General features: G+C 30.3%; 1 protein-coding gene across 1 annotated transcript; it reads right to left on the bottom strand.

Annotated features, from left to right (window-relative positions):
- Positions 1-6,187: 6,187 nt before the first annotated feature.
- LOC124355796 (facilitated trehalose transporter Tret1-like) lies at positions 6,188-21,176 on the bottom strand. Its single transcript, XM_046806949.1, has 8 exons — positions 21,030-21,176; positions 14,493-14,628; positions 11,489-11,875; positions 10,919-10,989; positions 10,543-10,735; positions 9,211-9,398; positions 7,534-7,787; positions 6,188-6,635 (listed from the first exon to the last, which is right to left on the bottom strand). The coding sequence occupies exons 1-8, from the start codon at positions 21,084-21,086 to the stop codon at positions 6,386-6,388; spliced, it is 1,536 nt and encodes a 511-aa protein (XP_046662905.1). The 5' UTR covers positions 21,087-21,176; the 3' UTR covers positions 6,188-6,385.
- Between the last annotated feature and the right edge of the window lie 1,915 nt (positions 21,177-23,091).

Genomic DNA, 23,091 nt, shown 5'->3' on the forward strand with positions numbered 1-23,091 from the left:
GAAGTTTACAAGTGATGCTGTCTCATCGTTCCTGCTATTACACTTCATGGAGCTGACGAGCCAGAAGTTTCAATGGTCCTCCTGTCATGAGTTTACTTATATCTGGTATTTGAGTTTTTAGGAATTGTTATCAATATTGAAGAATACTTCAATGTAGTGACTATTGAAGAAACAATGAACACTACATTTGAGGGAGTTTTTGAGTTCAAAGTTTGGTTTTCTAAGTACATTTCACTCTTCAGAGACATGAATGTTGAAAGGGATCGTTACAATCTTCTTTGTTACTACTAACTTTTAGACCTTTTAAGACGGACGTCGTTTTCAAATTTAAGAATTCAATTCTGCGATAGTGTTCGAATTCAGTCGCTTCATTAAGTGGAAAGTGAAATGGAGCTTAACGCAACATTCACATTTAACATATCCCTCCCACCATAACTTCCTTAGCCTTAGATATGTACCTTTGCCAAATAATTAAGTCAAATCCACGTTACGCGCGGCCAAATACATGCACAAATTGTAATGTGCCAAGGATCAACAATGCGAGGAGCATCGAACTTGTCAAAGACCTAGCAAATTAATAAACATACCAATTAGTGTTGGCTAATATTGCAATTCACTCGTATTTGGTAGTGAGCTGTAATATTCTGAACGATAAGTTTAGCAGCCTCCTAAAAATAAATGTGTACATAGCATTTCACCCTTAGTTGCGACTTGTGATATTTGTGACTTTATAATATATGACATATGATTATGAAATACTTGAAATTACTAGAAAAAACAGGACTAATTTAATAAATATTTGTTCACAAAAAGTACTTCCTACACTGGGACACGAATTTGTTACTCTGTCTTGCTGACAATATACACATCCATAATCTTTTTGATTACATCATTTTGTTATATGTAAATTACTAATAAAACATAACTAAACTAACCTTTTAGTTTGATATGTAAAAGAGCTTGCAATTTTCTTCTTTAGAAGTTCATTTTTTCAATACTTTGGTAATTATTATTACAAATTAGCCTAATAGTGATAATTTTTAATTATTATTCATTAATAAAAGATAAAAATTATGCTAATAACTACAAATGTTTATTATAACTAAATTTTAAGATTAAAAAATATAAAGGTAATACGATTACGCCTTTGATATTAGTATATAACGAAAATCTAACCTTATACCGAATTATACACTCAGTCATGTTTTATACTTAATTTGACAAATTCCGTTAAAGACCGTATGAAACACCTTTACTGGTACAAACTCCACTGGAATTACGAAACTTGACACTTTAAAATACGATACACATTTGTGCACATTATGGTAACTATCATCCACAAACCCAATGAAGGTTCGCCCCTGTCTGGTTTATACCTGCCAGTAGGAACGATTATGGAATACATAGCAAAACCAGAAGCATTTATTCTACATTTGGACATATCATTATATGTCCAGTAGCTCTAAGATTTTGCAACGTGAATAAGTTACCAAAATATAACATTGAGTACTACATGATTGTTTGCCATTTTGCCCTATTTCTTTTATAAGATTATATTTTGGAATTATTTCATTAGATGGGATATCAATATTTCACACATTAATTATGCTATTTTCTGTCGCATTACATATAAAATCACCATTCCTTTAGTTATTTTGCATGTATAAAAAAGTGGGACTTTTATACAGTTGGATTTGCTTCGAGTTCCTAAATGAATAATTTAAAACAATTAAAAAGTAAAATAATTTAAATTTTATTTTACATTAAAACGTTCTACAAATTATATTTCTCTTAAACTTTTCTATAACTTAATTCCTTTTTGCGTTACCAGCTGTAACATGGATTAGGCTGATAGTTTTGTATGGACTCCTAAGATACATTTGAGTAACCTAAAATAGTTTTTACTAGATGAAGTTTTACATTTACACAACATGTTTTATTTGCGTACGACTAGATTTGGAAAAGCATTGTTTGAAGTTAAAAAAATTATAAACCACTTTCTTGATGAAGTTTAACGACTTTAATGTATTTAATGCTTGAGGGTGGAAGAGTTAAATGTATTACGTAACAAAACGCAGGTATTACATACTGTGTTATAAGACAACAATATTCTTATATCTGATTACTCTGTTAAATTGAATTTTATAAGTATAATTGTTTTTAAGTCCTATTCAACAATATTCTTAAAGTAACATTTATTTTACTACCGTTATGAAGCTGAAAGTAGTTTTGTAGCAAAAGCTGGAATAGTGGCCCTTCATGTTCCTTAATGGATAATTATTACAGTAATTGTCAAAGACGTAGGTTCCTTTGTTCTCATTTTATTCATAACTTAAACACTGAGAGTAACACTTTTGCTTCGAGTTAATGCTCCACATTTGTTTTCTTCTTCTTCTTAAAATTATTAACGATACTTGATTTACAAGCATTTAAAAAGAATATGCTAAATAGTACTTTGATGTTTTAATATTGTGGTGTAATAGCTACACACGGCCTTGTACGCAACTTTTTTAAACATAATTACTTAGTCTTCTTAGTAAAATCATTTATGATGTAATATAATTGAATAATATAAATAGGTAGGCCTATGTATCTGAATACTTATTATTTCAGTGGACATGGTTAAGAAATTCAAAAGGTTTCCGATACAAATTTACAGGTTAATTGTTGTTCTGCGAATGTATAATGCAAACCATTCAGAGGTCTGTTCATTAAGGGTTAATAACAGAGTTGAAATAGTACTTATAACGCAGTAAGATTGTTTAAGTTTGTAAGTATTATAATTATTTTTAAATCTGCAAAATATTTTTGCATTTGAATATTGATTTCTGGATTGGTCTACCCATTCTCGACATTAGCGTTTGGCAGCACATTTTTATTTATAAGAAGATTAAAACATGATTAGCGAGACTTAAATTTTTAGTCCACTAAAATTTTACTATCCCTTTTATACTGATGTACTAAAACAATTTGCCTAACATAGATATGAGGCCCAGAAACAATGATCTTGCGGAACACAAAGCTGACTCTACCGTGCTCTGCCCTTAGCTCGGACAAAATCTCTTATATTTCTATTAATTACGAATTGAATTTACCATACAGTTACACTTACTTGTAATATTTCTCTCTACACATACTAAGCAGTTGTATGTTCATAAAAAAATTAATTTTTATGTTCTTCACTTTTGACGCAGCACTGCATGCAGGATATTCTGCCTATGTAGATAGCAGAATCAAGTTGATTCTAGAAGTTATTGAAATATTTTTGTTAAATTAAAACTATCTTATTTCTAATATTTGTATTCTGTTTTACTGTATCAAATATGATGTAATGCCACATGAAAAAAGAATAAGTTGACGTTTTTATTTATAATGAAGTTATATATATATATATATATATATATATATATATATATATATATATATATATATATATATTTAGTCTCTTAGAGCAGTTTCAAAAGAAAACTACAATTTTTTCATACATTATTTCGTTGTAATTAACAACTTTTTCAAGTACACTTTTAATACATACACAGAATAAAATAAACAAACAAAAGAAGTTTTGTTTTATGTATATATATATATATATATATATATATATATATATACACCATATATTTAATATTATATACACACCAGCTAGAATTATTTGTCGCTTACTAAACAATTTGGTTTTCTTTCTTCATCATATTTAATACGGTAATTCAAATAATACATAAAGCGGGGAAAATATATATCTCCGTAAATTTTTGAACACTTATAATCTGTAGGGTATCCTTCTGTTCGCAAAGGTAAAAGTTTAGATGAAGATATATTGAAAAGTGATAATTAAATATAAGAATAGCCAAATAATTCCTGAGGAAAACGTGTTGTGGATGTGATTTTAAAAACAGAGAATCATCCTTATGAACAAGGCTATTTAGCTTAATGTTTTGCTATTTATCTAACTCAACACAAAATGCTGCAAATAAAAGTTTTATTACAAATAGTTTATATGACAGTATACATTTAAGCATTAATTTTTATTGAGTGTTACTGCATTTAAACTGTCAGTGTGAACTGGGATTCCAACCCGGCTCTCTGTGGGAGATGCTTTAAAAAGAGAAATTCGTAGCATTCATCTCCTACTCATCCGTGACTTATAGTTAAATAGTAAAATTGAGGGTTACTGTGAGGAAAGTTTATTTTCTTTCCAGCTCATAATTTTTCAATGGTTACTGACCACAAATGTACTTGCTACCATCTCGGAAAAGTAAAAAATATCGATAATTAAAATATAACGTTATAAACGTAGCATTTATTTAAGTTTATAAATTACTTTTAAAAACAATATATATTTGCCTAGTAGTAAGAGTGTATCCAGGGACGGAACAAGTTTTAGTAAAAATGCAACTGTAAATAGTAGCAAAAATTAAGTATGCATTGCTTGATGATTGGTATAGTGTAGATACCAAAGAAACTTTTACAAATTTATACAATGTTATAAAACACATTTTATTTGATTGGAATGAAGCAAGCCTGTTAGAAAAGCTCAACATGGCACTTATCTCGGATCAACAGATTTCAATAACCAAATGACCCATAGCTGTTCAATTTGATATCTGATTCTCAGACATCAAATAGACAGACAGGCTTCTTAGACCTGTTTATGTGTATATAATCGGGGTATAAAGTCAAAGCCAAATTTCGTTCCAAAATAACATAGTCCCATTATGCTTTATATAATAAGACTATGTTATACTGTTAAGCTATGTTATGTTAGCTGATACTGGAAAGTTAATAACTTAGATTTTTTGCATCCTCTACAGTTTTAATTACTAAAGAACTATCTACCACAATATATTGGACTGAAGTTTGAGCTATGCCATTTTATTTGTAAACATATTTTCACTCTCCAACTTCAGGGCTAAAAATAGTGTTCTTAAACATAACTTTTAAATAATTAAGAATATTGGAATATGTTTCTGTCATTATCACCTAACCTAGAGTGTTTACAATGTAATTGTGAAAGAATATGCTTATGATGTCTGTTTTCCATCAGGTTTTTTCGTGCATATCGCAGGTAACTGATAGTATATAACAATTGGTAAACGGGTGAGGGATGCCACAAGAAGTTTGTAAGAAATTGTGATTTTAATGTTATACATCCTAAAGGAGGCAAAGTTAAAAAATAATGATATATTATAATGTATATACGTGCGTCTAGTTACGATATTAATTTTTTTTTATACACTCAGGACCGTGGTTATAACAATAGTCTCTGGTCTTAAATTTATCCTGGACCTCCAAATGTATCTTAGATATGACATAAGTTTTTGCTGTGCGCAGTGCACGTACAACTTGAAGCCATAAGTAGACCCTTTTTAGGAAAGGCATAATAATTTATTGGAAAGTATATTTTTATTTATAATGTATGCTTATTAAGTTCAAAATATTACAGCTGTATACCCGTACATGTTGGTTATAAACAAGAAATTTGACGTTAATATTTCCAATGGATAGGTTGATAAACTTATGTCTTTTTGTTTGTATATATATATATATATATATATATATATATATATATATATATATATGTATACATCGCAGTATGCGTATGTGCTTTCACAGACTGAAAAATATTTGTATGTGTACTAAACGCAGATCATCTGAGCGGGATGTTTTGTTAAAACATAACTTTTGTTCCTTGCAAATTTAGTTTAAAACTTATATATATATATATATATATATATATATATATATATATATATATATATATATATAATGGTATCAAATTACATGAAATATAATGTTAAATTCTTTTTATTTACTCCCGATTGACCTAACCAAGTATTTCTAGTCGATTCCGAGAAGGTATTATAAATTTGATACTGAATTTGAACTGCTGTTTTTTAAAAACGTTTATTTAAATAAGTATCAGTGTAGAAAGTTTTGAAAGAACTCCTTACGAAATAGTTTTACAAAAATATTTATATTTTATAGTTATTATTAAAAATAGGATCCCACATTAGTTAATTAAGTAATAAAACTAAGTCTTATTACAATATATTTAAGTTTTAATCGCGTACCCTTGTTTCTTCGTAATGGGTAAACAAATAGAATATTTCCGACTAAATAAGATACTTAGGTGTTGTAACTCGAAATATTGTATCCTAGGTAAATGTTATAAAATTAAAATCCATTATTTATTCGTATAACTGATATAAATTATTTTATTTGTGCATAAAATAAATTATAAAATATCGGAGTGCTAATTTTTGTACGTAAACAGAGCAATGATGCTTTACAAATTATTATGTTGTACGGTATGGTTAAAAAATATCAAACTTCTTTCATATCCATGGGTCTGACTGTATGTGCTTATTCTACTATTGCTTCTCCACTAATTTGTCTGGTATTGTATAGAGTTCCGCCTTCCTCTTATCTTCCGCTCGATCTCCTCTAAACTAATGCCCTCTGTTTCCGGCAAGTCCCAGTAGAAGTAGATAAACCCTAGGACTCCCACAGCACCGTAGAAGTAGCACGCCCCTGAGATCCCAACCAGATTCACCAGATTGTAATAGGTCTTAGTAGTTGTAAAGAAGATTCCGTGAGCGCAGGCGCCGCAAATTCCACTGGCCATTCCTCTCGCCCTGAGGAGTAACAAAAAAATATATGAACGTTACGACTCTCTCAGCATTGTAAAATTAGCACGTCGTTATGATGCCTGCAAAGGTTACCAGGCAGTAATAGGTACAAATGTTAAATTAGCTCTAGTTTACCTCCATCTTAACGCAGTGGTTTTATCCGACGTCACAAGTATAACTCCTGGAATTTGATGTCATGTTCATATAAAAAATAAAATAAACTGCTAATAAGATGCCCAAGTTTCTGTATAGTGTCGGTTTCCAGACACTGCAGTAAGAGGGAGGTGAGTTGAAGCTAAATTCAATCCTTCCCACAATAGTTACGTTATGTTTAGGTCTTGGTAGTTGTACAAAATATACGGTATTGAACGCACCAATGGTTCTGTTACCATATATTACTGCTTTGTAGTTCTTTAAATTAAAACTCACTTAATATATCTTCAGCAAGGTGCAACTCTGAACTTAAGTCTAGTTATTACACAAAAATGTGTGTTTCATGAACTTAGCAATACGTGCTAAAAATAAGGAATTCCTAATTGTGCAGCTGATAACACAATGAAAATACTTTCTCAGTAGATTACACTGGATAGCTACTGGGCAACCGAACTGTTTGTAGCCAACGTGCCTCTTTTATAGAATAAATGCAACGAGTTCGTATTCCCAAACGTCTTTGTCACTGAATGTTTCAGGATTTCTTCAGACAGACGTAGACTCCAGATTTTAGGAGCTAATATATAGCAATAAAACCCTTTATAACTAACTCTTCACAAAGAACAAAGAATAATATTAGGAACTGTGACGAACTTATCTTAATTCCTGCTTTTAAGAAGTTTCACTATCTAATAGAAGCCTAGTTATAAATTTTATTATTATTTTGTTACATAAATATACATACAAAATTCACCTGAGGGGAAACAATTCCATTATGAGGACAAAAGGTATTAAGCCAATACCCAAAGGACCTGCAAAATAAGAGAGGAAAAAAAGAGTGACAGGTATCCAAGGATAGTTTGGCTGGAACGTGAGATATCCACCGAGACCAAGGCACGAGACTGTGCTCAGCCCGAGGGAAAGGAAGGATAATCGACGTTTACCGATGAGTCTCATGCATATACCACAACATATCGCTCCAGCTGTTTGTAGACCTCCACATATTGCCTGTAAATAAAGCACATGAATAAACCCGCTTGCAGATAAACATTGACATTATGTCATAACTTTTTTAATGACAACCCTTTCAGTTCCAACGTTTTAAAAAACATGTGTAAAGTGCCGACGTCCGTGTAACCGTAGATTATATATATATATATATATATATATATATATAATTGCTATAAAAATGTAGGCGGCGTAAAAAAATACATATTTTTTTAAATTTGATATGAATTTGTGGACATGTTTTAAAGAAAGTGTTCTTTTAGTGTGCTTGACTTTATTGAGCATGAAACTACTTTTGGGTAATTATTTACGTGTCAAACTTACAAAAAAAAAAAAAAAAAAAAAAAAAAAAAAAAAAAAAAACGGTTGACATTTTATTGTTGTTAATTTTGTTTTGCAGTATAAGAATTTTGAGTATATTTAGTGTCAATATAAACATATTTGTACTAGAAAACAAATGCTATAGATATTCACCAATACATAAAAAGCCCTGAACTTTATTATAACCGTATGCAAATTCCCAAGAACTGTTCGGCACTTTTGGATAACACTTGCAAAAATACTTTTCGCATAATTGCCTAACATTCCAAAAAATGTCTGGAACTGAAAGGATTAAAATGTATTATTTATTTATTATAATACGTATGTATAAATAATTAAAATATGCTCAACAGCATTATATCATTACAAAATGGTCATCAGTAATAATGGATTCAAGCTGTACCGTATCACATTGGATACCTAAGGAAGAATTAATTACAAAGTATAATAATTCTATATTTTCAAAGTAGTAACTTGTAAATGATCGATCTATTAGTTTACCCTCAACGTACTCCTGACTCGACTACTTGTTTTTAAATCTAAAAAACTTATTATGGTAATTGAAATTCTACAAAAGTTGTAGTATATTAAATCATCTAGTCAGAGTAAAATTTAGTCTCTTACTTTGGCTGGGTTGGTACTGGAAGACAAAGCAAACTTTAGACCTTCGCACGATCTAACTGAGTGATAACTGGATACTGATCATATTGTGGAGAAAAGTATAGGTTTACCTCATCAGAGTTAATGCGGAGAATTCCCCAAAAAAACTATACAACGTCAATAACTTTGGCTGCTAAGGCACCATGGGCAACACACCTGTTCTATACACCTGGCTCCCTCATGAAAGTATAGACGAGCAATGTAGTCCTTACTCAATATGGTAAAGTTGTTTCGTCGTTATTTCGCCTGTTTAGGCACAGATTGACAGACGATTACTGTTGACACTGTATTATACCGTGCTCAGTTGAAGATCAAGAGCTTTCTTTATCTCTTCGAGTACCATCCCAGCCAGTGTAGAAGAGAGAAATCTACAACAAAAACTATACTTCACACTGAACTGAATCGTAGAAACATGTAACGTAAATAATCGTACATAACTTACTAGGACTGCGTGAGATCTTATAGGAGATCCAATCGTCTCTAAAATTTCAATGAAGAAAGGTTTCATTGCCAGGAGTGAGGCACAGGCCATGGTGATAAGGTACAGAACGATTATACGGAACGGCCTCGTCACTCCCGGGTCAGTTAGCAGCTGCAGGCGGTTCTTGACTACTGGGTATTTAGGATCCGCTGTAAAGTGGGTAAATAAATATTCACTATGTAAAAATGCATCATTTTAGTAACAGCTACATAATATGTACTTTAAAATATCCAAACACAAATTTTACAGAGAATCATAGGTCTCTCCTTAACCTGTTCAAGTATTACTCCAGGACAAAAGGCAATATAAAATATCGCATTAACAAGATGCAACCTTTTCTATCTTATTAGAATACCTATCCTTCAAGAATAAGGCAGAAGTGAAGGTGTTTAACTTTCGAAAACTAATTAATTTCAACTCAAACTGCAGTTTCTCACAATTTTTTTAAATTTAGGAATGGCTAGTTATTACATAGGTTAAAGTTAATACAGCTGATTTGTAGTGGCTTACTAGCAGTGATATCACATAATAGTTGTTACTTACTTTTATATGAATTCACTCCATACTTTATCAAATAAAACTCACTTGATGTCAGTGGATATCTTTTTAAAATGTCTAAATAAAACGTAACGTAACTGCACCATATGCCAATTTAAAGTTATTTCAGTCAAGTTTTAAAAAGGCAGCGAAAAGAAGCACATATGTTTTCTTTTCTGTAATAGATTTTGAATAATCAAGTAGAACGTTAGTTATACCAAATTGATTCTTTTTGCAATAGACCTTCCTAAATATAAAAATCAATAAGTGAAAATCTAGTGCTATCTTGTAGATATTTATCTAGTAATTGGTAGTTCTAATATTACATTCTAGTATGTATTTGGTAATAGAAAACACCCTATAAGGTGATTTTTATTTTATAGATACATTTTAGAGAGAATTATTAACATTCAGTGTTTAATTGAACCACTAATAAAGGATAGGTGCGCTGGATTGGAGGTTACGTTTAACGATGAAAATCTTCGACTAGTGGCTAGAATGCTATATGATAGTTTACTTAGATCAAAAATGCTTTTATACTAATGAACAATGTAAACTATCCTCTTGTAGTAATTGCAAACAAATCACATACGTATTAAAGTATATATATATATATATATATATATATATATATATATATATATATATATATATATATATATATTAAATAAATATTATAATAAAATAATTATACTAATGTGTGTGTGTTGGCTCAATTTTGAACTAAACTTTTAAGGAAAGTTGCACCATTAGTACCATTAGTCTTCACGGCCGGGTTTTCTGTGCTACGTGCGAATTTGGGGGTCTGTGTCGCTTTGACGTAGTCGACTATAGCGGCCAGTTCGTGCTTGACGTCCTCTGGCCGCACCCAACCTCTGAGCCACTGGTAGGCCTTCTCCGCGTCCCTCACTCTTCCCTTAGTCACCAGCCAAGCGGGTGAGTCGGGCACCTGTTAGTGGTTAGAATGTTAAAAATACTCATATATTATTTAAAATGATATAATGTATTAATTTTACTGGTAGACTAGTTCACAACTTTAAAAGTATTAAATTATGATTTACATAAACACAGTTTTTGCTTCACATAATCCTTTATATAAACCAAGTCTTGATGATAACAACAATTTACGTACCTGACAGATATTTGGCAATTTAAAAACTAATGCTGTAATTTTATCTATCACTTGTATATATTCTAGTGTTGCTAAGCGATAAAATAGTGGATATTATCCTGTCCACGTAACTAATTTAATAACGTACAATAGTATTTTTTCTTTTAAATACATAATTTATTTTAGCGTGATTATTTTTTAGTGATAAGTATAATATATTTATTACACAAATAAACTTCAACATTGCATCTTTCCGTTTTGATTATAAGACACATACACAGAAACAGCTTAGCAACTAAGACTGATACATTTCACAATAGTTTTAATAGTCATCAAAATAATTAATCTAAGATATATAAATCAATCGTGTGCAAATAAAAGGATGTATAATTTTTGTTCACAATTACATACAAAAATATTAACCTCCATACAAGCATGCGCGCCCTTCTATTTTAATTATAAACTATAACAATGGAATAGTTTATCTATTTCAAAAATCAATTTACAGTAACAAAAACTGTAACAAAATGTGTCTTCAAATATATACACAATTTCTACGTTTATTTTAACAATATTTCAGAAACTACTTACAAACGCCAACGTAGACAAAGCTACTAATGGACCAATCATGGCTGTACAAAACCACCGCTCGCCAGTCCATGATATTCGACATGGAAGTAATCACCATGACTCCCAAATTGAAGAAAATGCCTGAGAAACTAGTCAGTACACCTCGGAGTCTCGGCTGAGTAATCTCTCCGATATAGGACAGGACGGGGGCTTCCAAAAAACCCATGGCGATACCCATGATAGTCTGAGCTATAAAGAGATAAGCTGTTCTTGTTGCAAAATAGATGATAATCCAAGCGATCAGGTTTAAAATGTTGACGGCCATGAGGCACTTCTTTCTACCCAACACGTCTTGGAGGATGGCTGATGCACCACACCCTAGAGGCTGCACCACGTATGCCAGGCTTCCTGTACATACATTTAAAGATAAATTTCAACTTTTGAAGTATTAATGTTACAAACCATATGTGCTCATAAAGGAAGTGCTATACGAGTGCTCATTATAAACATCTAACGAAACTACAATGTAGTGAAGTTGCAGTTGAAAAATAGAATAAGAAGTAACTAATAGCTCCAAAATCCATCATTAAACCTACCTGTGGACTTTCTGAAGCATACCTTAAAGCAGTAACAACAGCTCCAACAGTCATCATTATGCCTATCTGTAGACTCTCTGAAGGATACCTGAAAGCAGTAACCGACAGCTCCAATAGTCTTCATTATACCTACTTGTGGACTTTTTGAAGGATACCTGAAAGCAGTAAAAACAGCTCCAACAGTCATCATTATACCTATCCGTAGACTCTCTGAAGGATACCTGAAAGCAGTAACCAACAGCTCCAATAGTCTTCATTATACCTACCTGTGGACTTTTTGAAGGATACCTGAAAGCAGTAAAAACAGCTCCAACAGTCATCATTATACCTATCCGTAGACTCTCTGAAGGATACCTGAAAGCAGTAACCAACAGCTCCAATAGTTTTCATTATACCTACCTGTGAACTTTTTGAAGGATACCTGAAAAATATAGAACTTTAGGAGTATTAAGAGTATTTAAGTACAGGAATCTGGGTTATTGTGAGTAGATCCGGCTTTTCGAGCTCTGTAATGAGGTTAAGATCCAAGGTCAGTTAAATAACGCCAACGATGTAGGGAAATTATAAGTCAAGAATATCTTATATTTTCAGATTATATGATCTACAAAAGTCCACATTTAAGAGGTATAATCCGTTGTTTAGATGTGGAGGGAGTGTGACATAGAAACAACATTTTTCACTTAAAAGTTAGATACTAGTTATGATAGTGTCCTTGGGTTACATACGTTTTATTGGCTTCGTAAAATTCTTTCCTGGTACTAAATTCTTTAACATTTTTAAAGGCTATGCTCAAAGTCTGTAAATACAAATAATTTTATACATTTCCAGAGTTGGTGAATATAAGGTTAGTACGAATACATCCATATAGGCAACTGAATCAGCTGTCCTTGATTCAGAACTTGATACCTGTGACGTGGTCACAATGGTAGGATAAAGGCGTTTATGAATATACAGGGTATTGTTTGATAAATGTTCAGTTTAAAACCAATCTGGGCAATAATATAGCTATTCTATAATATACAATAAATATTAAAAATACATAGAAGTTTCATAGATCAATTCTAACTAGTATAAAGCAGGTCTAACTAGTGAAATAGAACAGTATTGCTCTAGAGGACATCATTTGCCTCGCAAATAGCTAAGCTTAGAACTATGAGTTCTGGTAAGTATGTACTTAGACATTTAAGAGGTTAGGGTAAATTGTCGTTTCTGAATATTAACTGAACCAAATTGTCAACAGAGATGCATTGGCTCTAGGAATTATGAGAGTATTAGCCATTCTTCACATGTAATTCGGATTGATATTCATCTGTTTTATGGGTGCTAGAGCCCACTGTGTAATTCTTTGTTTGTTTAAATTCTGAACCCTTTCATTTTTTAATATAACATATAATAACATAAAATACTTCATTTAGAAAATACATTTTTGGAAAAGTGCCATTTTTATTGTACAATTTATTAGTTTAGGTAATAATTAACACTACATACGAGTAGTATATATTTTAAAAAATCAATAAAAACCTAATCTGTAAGTATAGCCACAATTTCGCAATTTTTTTGAATATGTATTAGAATACCTTTTGGGAATAAATTAAAGACCGAAACAGACAGCAACCGAATTTAAAATGGCTGCATTAATACGATTGTTTCAGCAAGTTTAATAACGTCACTGTGTGACAACACTGTTGCTAACAGAGCAAAACAAATTTCAAGATTGAAAACAGCTATTCTCTTTGTTTGAAATAGTATGTAAATTGTATTGTTTACTTATGTTTTATATGAACTTTCATAACTAGTGCATGTCTAATCGACCATTACAATGTCCATTTCCAGGTTTTTTTCAGGCAGTGCTAATAAAATATATGATTTGCTCATATCACTGAGTTGGAGAGAAATAGAAAATTTTAATATAAAGGTTAAACTTATTTCATGTCTTTTTTAGAAAGCATATAGCAGAATATGACACTTATAGGTTTGTGTTACGTACAATTGACCTTATGCGTAGTAAACAGAAACATACTTTAAGCGATTTTGTCGTTCTGATTTGTGACCGAAATAATTTTAACTAAATACAAAAAGTTCCTTGTTATTCTAGAGTCAACCCTAAAACTTTTTATCGGTGGAAATGTTATTTAATTGCTTATAGTATTATATTTCCTACTGTAGTAGATTGTATATATTGTAATGTAAATTTTATTTTGAAATTGATATTTATTAAAGAATAAGGAGATAAATATTTAACTATTTATATTTATTTGAAGTAATTAATCACTCTAGAAATAAACTTTAGAAGTCACACTGGTGAGGGCACCATAGCTCGTTCTCTTATTTACAACGTTAAAGTATTTTTATATGGAATAAAAAACTATAAGATAAAATAATTTTGCGTCATGATATTGAAAACACTAAATAAGAGCTCTTTAACGTACCGAACCAAGAGGCCTCGGTTTCGTTCATCCCAAGTGGTGAATGATCATTTCTCAGTGCACCAATGACAATGGTCGACATTCCTATGACAAATCCAATAGTGAAGGACAATAAGCTGAACGTCAAGGAGGCCAACACCTGTAAGATAACTCAACAGGTAAATTTAATATATAACTTATGCTAGTAATAGAGAAGCTGGAAAAACAATCATATTGTACTTCTAAGAGTTGCAACTTTATTTCAGTTTATATTTGTGGTAACGTATAAAAAATCTTTACTCTGCCTGTTGATACAATACGAATCAAATCAAGAATCATCTTTCTTTCAAGGACTCTCGGAAGTTTACAACAAAAATACAGATATATTATAGGTATCACAACATCTATTTGATTTTCATAAAAATTACACAAATTCAACTTAACGAGATATCTTCAGAATTACTGGTTTGTGAGTGAGGCAACTCAACAACAACCTAGCAGCTATCTGTTTTACATATCCGGTAGTATAACGCTATGTCAAATGCTAGGAATTACCCTCCGCTTTGCACGCTGATTCCTATTAAATTGAGTTACATAATAGGTAAATAATTTGTAATGGCATAATAAATGATCCTGAAAATAATTGATTATCAATGGAAGGTATTAGAATCTTTTTAGCAATAACTGAAATGTAAGTTTAAAGAGCAATATCTTGAGGTCATGCAGTTGGATTGAAACAAAATTATCAATACCAAAGAAAGACAACACTTTTTCTGCAACATTCCAATATATATGAATTAGTAAATCAAACAGTTTTAATAACACCTGAGAATTATTTCAGGTCATCTATATGAAAACTAAAAGTAGCAATATAGTGAATTACGTATGCAATATGATGAAGTTATACAAAAATAATTTATAATAGGAAGTAAAACCTTTTTATGGTACAATTTATATTACATAGTGTTAATTGTTAAAAGGCTAAAAATTCAAACAACAATTCCTCAAGTTCTTATATTAATGAGTGAAGGAGCTACAAAAAGATTATATGTAACACGCCGTAGTAGAGCTTTCCTCAAGATTAAAAATGTATATTTTATGTATGTAAATGTACACCTACTTTAACCAAACAGTGTACCTTTAGTCCTTGTAGTCTTCTATCGGTATATTATTATTCCCAGTAGCATGGTAGTGGTGGCATCGTTGCATTGATCAGGGAATTATACTCATATTAATGCTTTATGAAACACACACACACACACACAGGTTTGAAAGGACTTCGTCGGAGAAAACGAGCCTACTTTCGGTTAAAGTTATTTACAGCATCATGGTAGCGTTTGCGTTCGACTTATTGTCCCGATGAAAAGAGAATACACATAAATTGATATGAAACCACTTCGGCGAAACAACAAATTCCTGCAGACGATTCTTGAAGTTCTCAGATAGAAAATGCTCTTTTGCAAGTCAAGACCCTCAAGGATTTTGGAACCTCCCGACATCTAGAAATTCCAGCCTTTTAACTTTTACAGTCATTGAGATTTTGGGGTTGCTGTGAAATCGTGAGGAATGTTGATGAATGCTAATCATAAAGATATACCATTATGTAGAGGCCTCTAGATCATTCCAGCCTATTACATATATAGTCTAATCCTTTTAAATACTCGGTGCTTTCCGTTTCTAACCTTTCTATGCTCTATGGTAGGTCCTGCTTTTTCTCGAATATACCATTAAAACCTTGACTGTTGACTATGCAAGTTATGTATGAAAGGGGTTTTACATTTGCAATAATGCATATGCAATGGTAAGACTGAAAAAGCTCACGTGTATATATTAGGTATCAGTATTATCCCTTGCAATGTATCAAATTTAGTGTATAAAGTATAAACCAAAATAGGTTAGTGTAAACTGTTTCATTACATTTTGATTCCATTTGCAAAATATTGGAAATACATGGAATTTTAAATGAAGAATTTGCGACAACGAAACTATTCCAAGGGTTTTGGAGACTTTTTAACTTAATCGTAAATTTACAGATTCTTTCCATCCAGTACACTGCATAAAATGTACATTAAAATTAATGTTCAAGTTCTTAAAATAAATTAAAAATGTTGGTGTACTGTTCACAAAATCCTTATGTACTATGAGTTTTACCCTTCAGTTTATTGCATAGGTGTTTGAATAATACCTATAAAAAGTGCAGGATGGTCGTCAGGAAAATAGTTTAACCTTCAAGCTTTACCACTGGGATTTCATTATGTTTTTGATTATGCAAGTAAAACCTTTATCTTTCCTGTTAGTATCAAAGTGACTCACGAACAATGACGGGTTATCATTTGTTATGTATAATGTTGAAATCAAGTTTCTATCATATCATCTAATTCACAAGTTATAAGTTTTTGGAAATCACTTTATTTCTAAATCTCCGTTCCCAAAGCTGAAACGGCACTGATTATATTTAATCATCAATTACGTTACGCAAAGTTCAAATTTAGTTAAGCATTTGAATATTACGTAGTATATTCTGCACTTTCCACTGCCACTTTCCAGTCATTGAAACTTACCCTTCTATGAAGCACATAACTATGGCAAATAAAATAAAATAAAATAATATCTGTAAGCCTCTTATTTATTTATGTAATTCGTCGTCAGTAAAATTATTATAAGACCGCGTAATAATATACGTTCTAAATTTAAAGAGACACTTTTTTATTCCTTAAATAAAAAATGTTCTTATGTAGTTTTAATTGTGCTAAGTTAGGTAAAATAAATTTTAAATTAAATTTATTTTTAAATTCATGGAATAATTAATAATATTTGAAATCAAATCTTTTACTGTTAACTACTCATTCTACGTATTTATAAATTAAATATTATTTAACAAAGTGCTTTTTATTAGTTTTATTCCTGGCTGCCTAAAAATAGACATAAAGAATTTATTCACAAAAATTATGATAAAAACAACTGTATTTGACACGCCATTTATATTTCGAAATTTCTAGTTTAAAAAGGTAGGTTGAACATTTAATGCATTTTTTTCATGAGTTATAGGTTACAAAGGTCAAAGTTATTTAGCAGCTCAAAGTAAAAGCGTAGTTTTTCTATAAACTTCACTTTAAGTTTACATAGGCATTACTTTATAGATCAATAACAATTTTTTTTATTCACCGTATTTATTAAAAAGTAACGTAACACTTATCATTAACAGGTCCATTTGTACATTATAAGTGTGTACCAATAAGTGACAATCGTCTATATTAGTTGTGATAGTTTTAAGGAAGATAAATACAAAGCTTTTGTGTTTTTTTCTATACCATTCTCAACATTATAACTAAAGATGATAATAGCTAGAATTTTGCCAGAACAAATCAATAATTTATTTATGTTAGATCAGTTAGTTGATACGATCTTCGTCTCGGGTATGTAAAAATGGCTGTTAATAGTACTTTTTTATTGAGTTTACACTTCAAAAAGTTTACTTCACAGGCTGTAATTATAAAGTGAGCGGAACATTCTAAACTCTTAAAATAGCGTTCCTGTAGTTTACCATCCTCATATCAGCAGGGCTTTATATTTAAATGTTAGTGTGAATAGTGGATTTAAGCTTTGTAATATAAATCGTGAAACAGTTTAATTATGCAAATGCTTACCTGGTAGATCATTCCTAGTTACAAAGACTATCGCTTAAATTTTATTTTTACAGTCTAATTAATAATGACAAGACCCTGTTTGGTTACTAATATGAAGTCATCTCTACAAATAAGTGTAGCACTATGAAAAGTGTTATTAACATTACCTAAATCCGTAATACTTGGCGTAATGCTCTTCAGATAACTTATATCTTCCTATCGCACATTGCCATGGGATAAATGTGATAGAGCTAAAATTAATATTATAACATACAGCTCTGGCTTGGCTGGCTTGGAATCTTTAATGTTCACGTAAGAGCAAAGGCAATTCAAACCTAAACGTTTCACTGCGGTTAGTGACTGTATAGTTCTGGTTTTCAATGGTGTGAAGGGATTACGATGGTTTTAACGCATTATCGTACCAATGATTCCGAGACACGTCATGGAGTCGTGATTTCAACAGTATTCAAATGAGATTTTAATATTATATTTATTTTATATAAAAGTTTCAGAATTTATATTGTGTTATGAACTGCTTTATGTTAGATCAATAAAACCAACATCAAATCATGAGGTAATTTTTATTTTATTTATTATTTAACTAGAATATTATACGTAACCTCAATTCTTTACCTAATTGCTAAAACTTAACAAAAATAAATTAGTTTACTTGTCAAAAATTGTATGAATGATATAAAACAACATGAAAATAAAAGATTTAAATTTTGTGATTTTCATAAACACTCATACATACAATGTCCTGAACAATGAGTAACACTAAATTACCAGAATCATGTCGATACGATAGCTAAAATTTTGTTTTGTTACACCAATTTATAAATCACACAAAATTACATAAAAATGTAATAGTTCCAAGAGATAAATTTGCCTTACCTTCTTGAGAGTGTAATCCATATAATGTAATTTCTTATTAAGTTTTACCAATTCAACCTGTGTGGCATGTCTCAATATAGTTCGCTTAGTAGTGGATACTTAATTGAACACTATATTAATATGTTTATTATGATTATCTATTATTAATGGTAAGTAAGGTTAGGCTGGGTAAAAATATGTACCTGTAAACATGTGACATAATGAGGAACTATGTAGACTAAAAATAATTTTTGTTTTATTTACTTTACAAAATTTAAAAAAAATCATATCAGGAAACAAGGTACATTTATGGATAGCCATTTTCTTATCAATCACATTTAATATGAATAACTTCCTTCGAATGATTACCTCTTTTTATAATATTTACTAATCATAAGATTAGTTCATTCATTATAAAAATAGTTTCTATACTGAGAGCTTAAATAACAGTTTCATAAATAGCCTAAACTGTGTGATTTGGTAGTAATGTTTTGGTGTTAGATATGAAGTTTTTATCTAGTAGTCATGTTTAGCTTTATATTACCGGTTGATACGGGGTTTCACTGGGTTCTCTTTTTTGAGCGAAATTTTCATAAGTTATACTTATGATCTACCTTCTAGGGTTTGATACAAATCATTTTCAGTAATTATGTCTGGTGATCTGGCCCTATCAACTATAGAGAAATTATTCCTTCGGATTGAGACTGATACAATACGAGACTGTTTTAATTATAACTGGCCGAGCATCTTGCTCAGCACAGATTGAAAGGATTTTCATTAACATTAAATAATTAAAAAGTAAACATAATATTTAAAATAAGATGTTATTTCATATGAATTTCACAACTGTGGTTGTTCAAATTTCATAAGGGGCCATGTGTTAGTTTTGCGTTTCGTGTACCTCATATTTTAAACGTTATGAGGTAGGAAGAAAGATTACAAAGGTGGTTTGCAATGACTTAACGTTTACTTATATGAATTCAATAATTTTTCAAGGCATTTTATGGTGGAACTACTCAACTTATTATTAGTAATAAAAACATCTTCATTTGCTACAGGCGGAGACATCCAAGTAATTCTGTGAAATAGTTACAAAATAGAAAGGTTATAATCACGAATATGTGGTACAAATTACAGTACATACAAATACAAGTAAAACAGTAAAACAAGTTTATATTGAATTAGGTGTTGACAGATGAAGAGTTAGTAAATAAGACAATAATAAATATATACTTTATCAACATAAACTAATAACTTTTCAATGATAAAAGACTAATTTTATGGATTTGCATGCAAGTAGACAGCTGTGAAGTTATTAGGGAGCCAAAAAAGTTATATATTGTATAGTTTTATCAATAGTATTTACTACAATAAAGCTATTCATGTTACCTTTAAACTCTTCTAGCCAAATCTTTAATAACCTAGGGAATTAAATAATGCATTTTAAGGACAACAAACTAAAATATCTTTAAGATTTTGTTGATCATATAGCTGAGTCTGCGGATTTCCAAGTTAAATAATCATTGGAGGAAGAAAATGTGTCAATAATAAATTGATCACGTGTGACAAGCAGTGGTCTGAAATACTATGTAGGTTAGTTCCACATCATATTATAACAATTTTGTATTGCAGAATTAATAATTTGTTTTATGATAAATTTCTGTCCCATATTATAATTAATGTCATAGGATTACTATAAACTATACAATGACATTTTTAAATTCTAGCAATTATTTTTGTAAACATAAATATACAAAAATTAGAATAAAAATTAAATTTTCGCCGCATGGTGGCTTAGACCAAAAAATGGCTTAAGATAGAACAAAAAGCAGTTCACTGTCTTAGTTTGAGATTTTAAAAAATATCTACAGGCTAAAATAACTTCATCTGTTTTAGCTTAATGAGAAGCAATATTTATGAAAAAATTATATGCAATATGGAAAATAGTCTGGACGAATAAACATTTATATTGCATTTGTTATAAACCAAGGCAAACTTAAATTATCATTACAACGTTGGTATGAATATATTAAAAGTTATAAAAATATAATACGTGTATTACCTGAGCTAATGTGGAGCGAAAATTATTCGTATCATCCTTATTCTCAAGGATAGCCATGGTCTCTGTCAATTAAGCTGTAGTTATCCTAGAAACATGCTGAATAGGACTACTGTATGGCAACTAGCACTCTTTACAAAATTAAAAGATTAACTAATGTGTTCTAAGGTCATGTGAACAGTTAATTGTTATATGAATAGGTTGTATTAACTAAATCCACCTCTGTAAACAATGATACTTATCTTGCTGATAAAATGTAAAATGGCTTCTTTTTCATCCAAGTTCATTACAGATTTAACTTAGACCTTGTTAAAGTCAGGTTATTGTCTAAAGTCTAATTAGTTCTCTTTTTGTAAATGCACAATTATTCTCTTATATACTATTTATATATATATATATATATATATATATATATATATATATATATATATATATATATATATATATTATATTATATTAGTATTGTTCTCCGAACTACCTAAAAACTATATACCATAATAAAACATTGCAGCCTGTATTAGGGGGGCTTTCTCAAATGAGACTATATATAATGTATATTTCGAGCAAAGAATTTACGTAGCAGAGAGTCTGATTTGTCACATTATTTTAACACTCGAAAAATTAAAATTATCCCAACAAATTTGTAACAATGAAACAAATGAGCTAATCTATTTTAATTGTACAAAAACATTTCCTCTAGATGAACCTACCTTTACTAAAGAATTCCGCCTCCGACTTACCAAAAATAAACTCTATAACAAAAACTTTATAATATATTGTGAAATCGTCATAAAAAAATTAAGATATATATTCTTTATTACCTCGGGTCACCTTTAGAAAAGAAAAGATATTTAAAATATATTAGTCCAACTCAATCTTAAATCTTCCCATAAACCTGTATATAAAAAACCTATTGGTCTGAACATTCGTAAATGTCGAAACTTTGTTTTTATGAATCTTTGGCATTTCTGATAAAAAATAATGTGTGAGTATTTGTTCACGTATCCCATTTATAAAAAAATATTAATTTCTGCCATCGAAAATCATTTACCTTTAGTTTAAATACGTTTTCTTAGGTATAATAAAATATATTACAATAACTGCTTAGGTTGCTGTAAAACTTTATAAAATAAAACTTAGAAATTAATTCCCAAACTATTTAAAAACTTGTGTTTTGGGAATGAGTCTCTAGTAATATAAAGCACTGTTTCTTAATATTTTATTGTAGCTTAGTTGCAACAAAAAATAAATAGAATTACTGTAAAAATAATTAAAATTGCTGTAAAAATAAGTATATAAGTATTTAATAACAAAATTCAATTATTGATTATGTTTATAATAATTTGTAAGGAATATACTAAAGATTTGTTTGGTTACAAAGAAGAAGAATATGGCAGCTGCAACCCTCCTACCCCAATCACCCCACATAATAACTCGTACGTCCCCAGTCACTCGCACTCACATACACCCAATACACACTCACTCCACACATACGTTCCACTACATTCTATTACTCCACTTTATAAAATTGACTGTACGTACGTGCAATAGGCGATTCTAATTTTCTCTATATTTAAAAAGTGACTAATTTGTCTAAATGCATAATGAAATTTTGAAGTCTTTTATTTAAATAATCTATATGTTCTGTCCACCGTAACTTGCGATAAATAAAAACACCCAGATATTTATAGCTCGTCACACTTTCAATTTCCTCACATATACACCTTGTGTTATCGAAATTTCTACAACTATATAGTTTAATGTTTTGGATAGGTATGTATCCTCTGTCACTTAACGATATCGGCAGGAAGTTTGTTTTTGGATCATTAAGTGTAATATATAACGCTTCTATATATTTCGTGGTATTATACCCACATATTCAGGAAGCTAAATAAAAATATAAAGAAAAAGAAACACAAAAGTACAACATAGTTTTGTTTAGTTCATAATATGTAACAGTCCAAATGTAACGTGTAATTTTGTTACAGAGTTTAGAACTTTTACGGGAGTTACTCTTACTGGCTTACAATATTAATATAAATAATACTTCGAGAGATATTAGGAC

This window comes from Homalodisca vitripennis, chromosome 2, assembly GCF_021130785.1.
Source record: "Homalodisca vitripennis isolate AUS2020 chromosome 2, UT_GWSS_2.1, whole genome shotgun sequence".
Classification (NCBI taxonomy): domain Eukaryota; kingdom Metazoa; phylum Arthropoda; class Insecta; order Hemiptera; family Cicadellidae; genus Homalodisca; species Homalodisca vitripennis.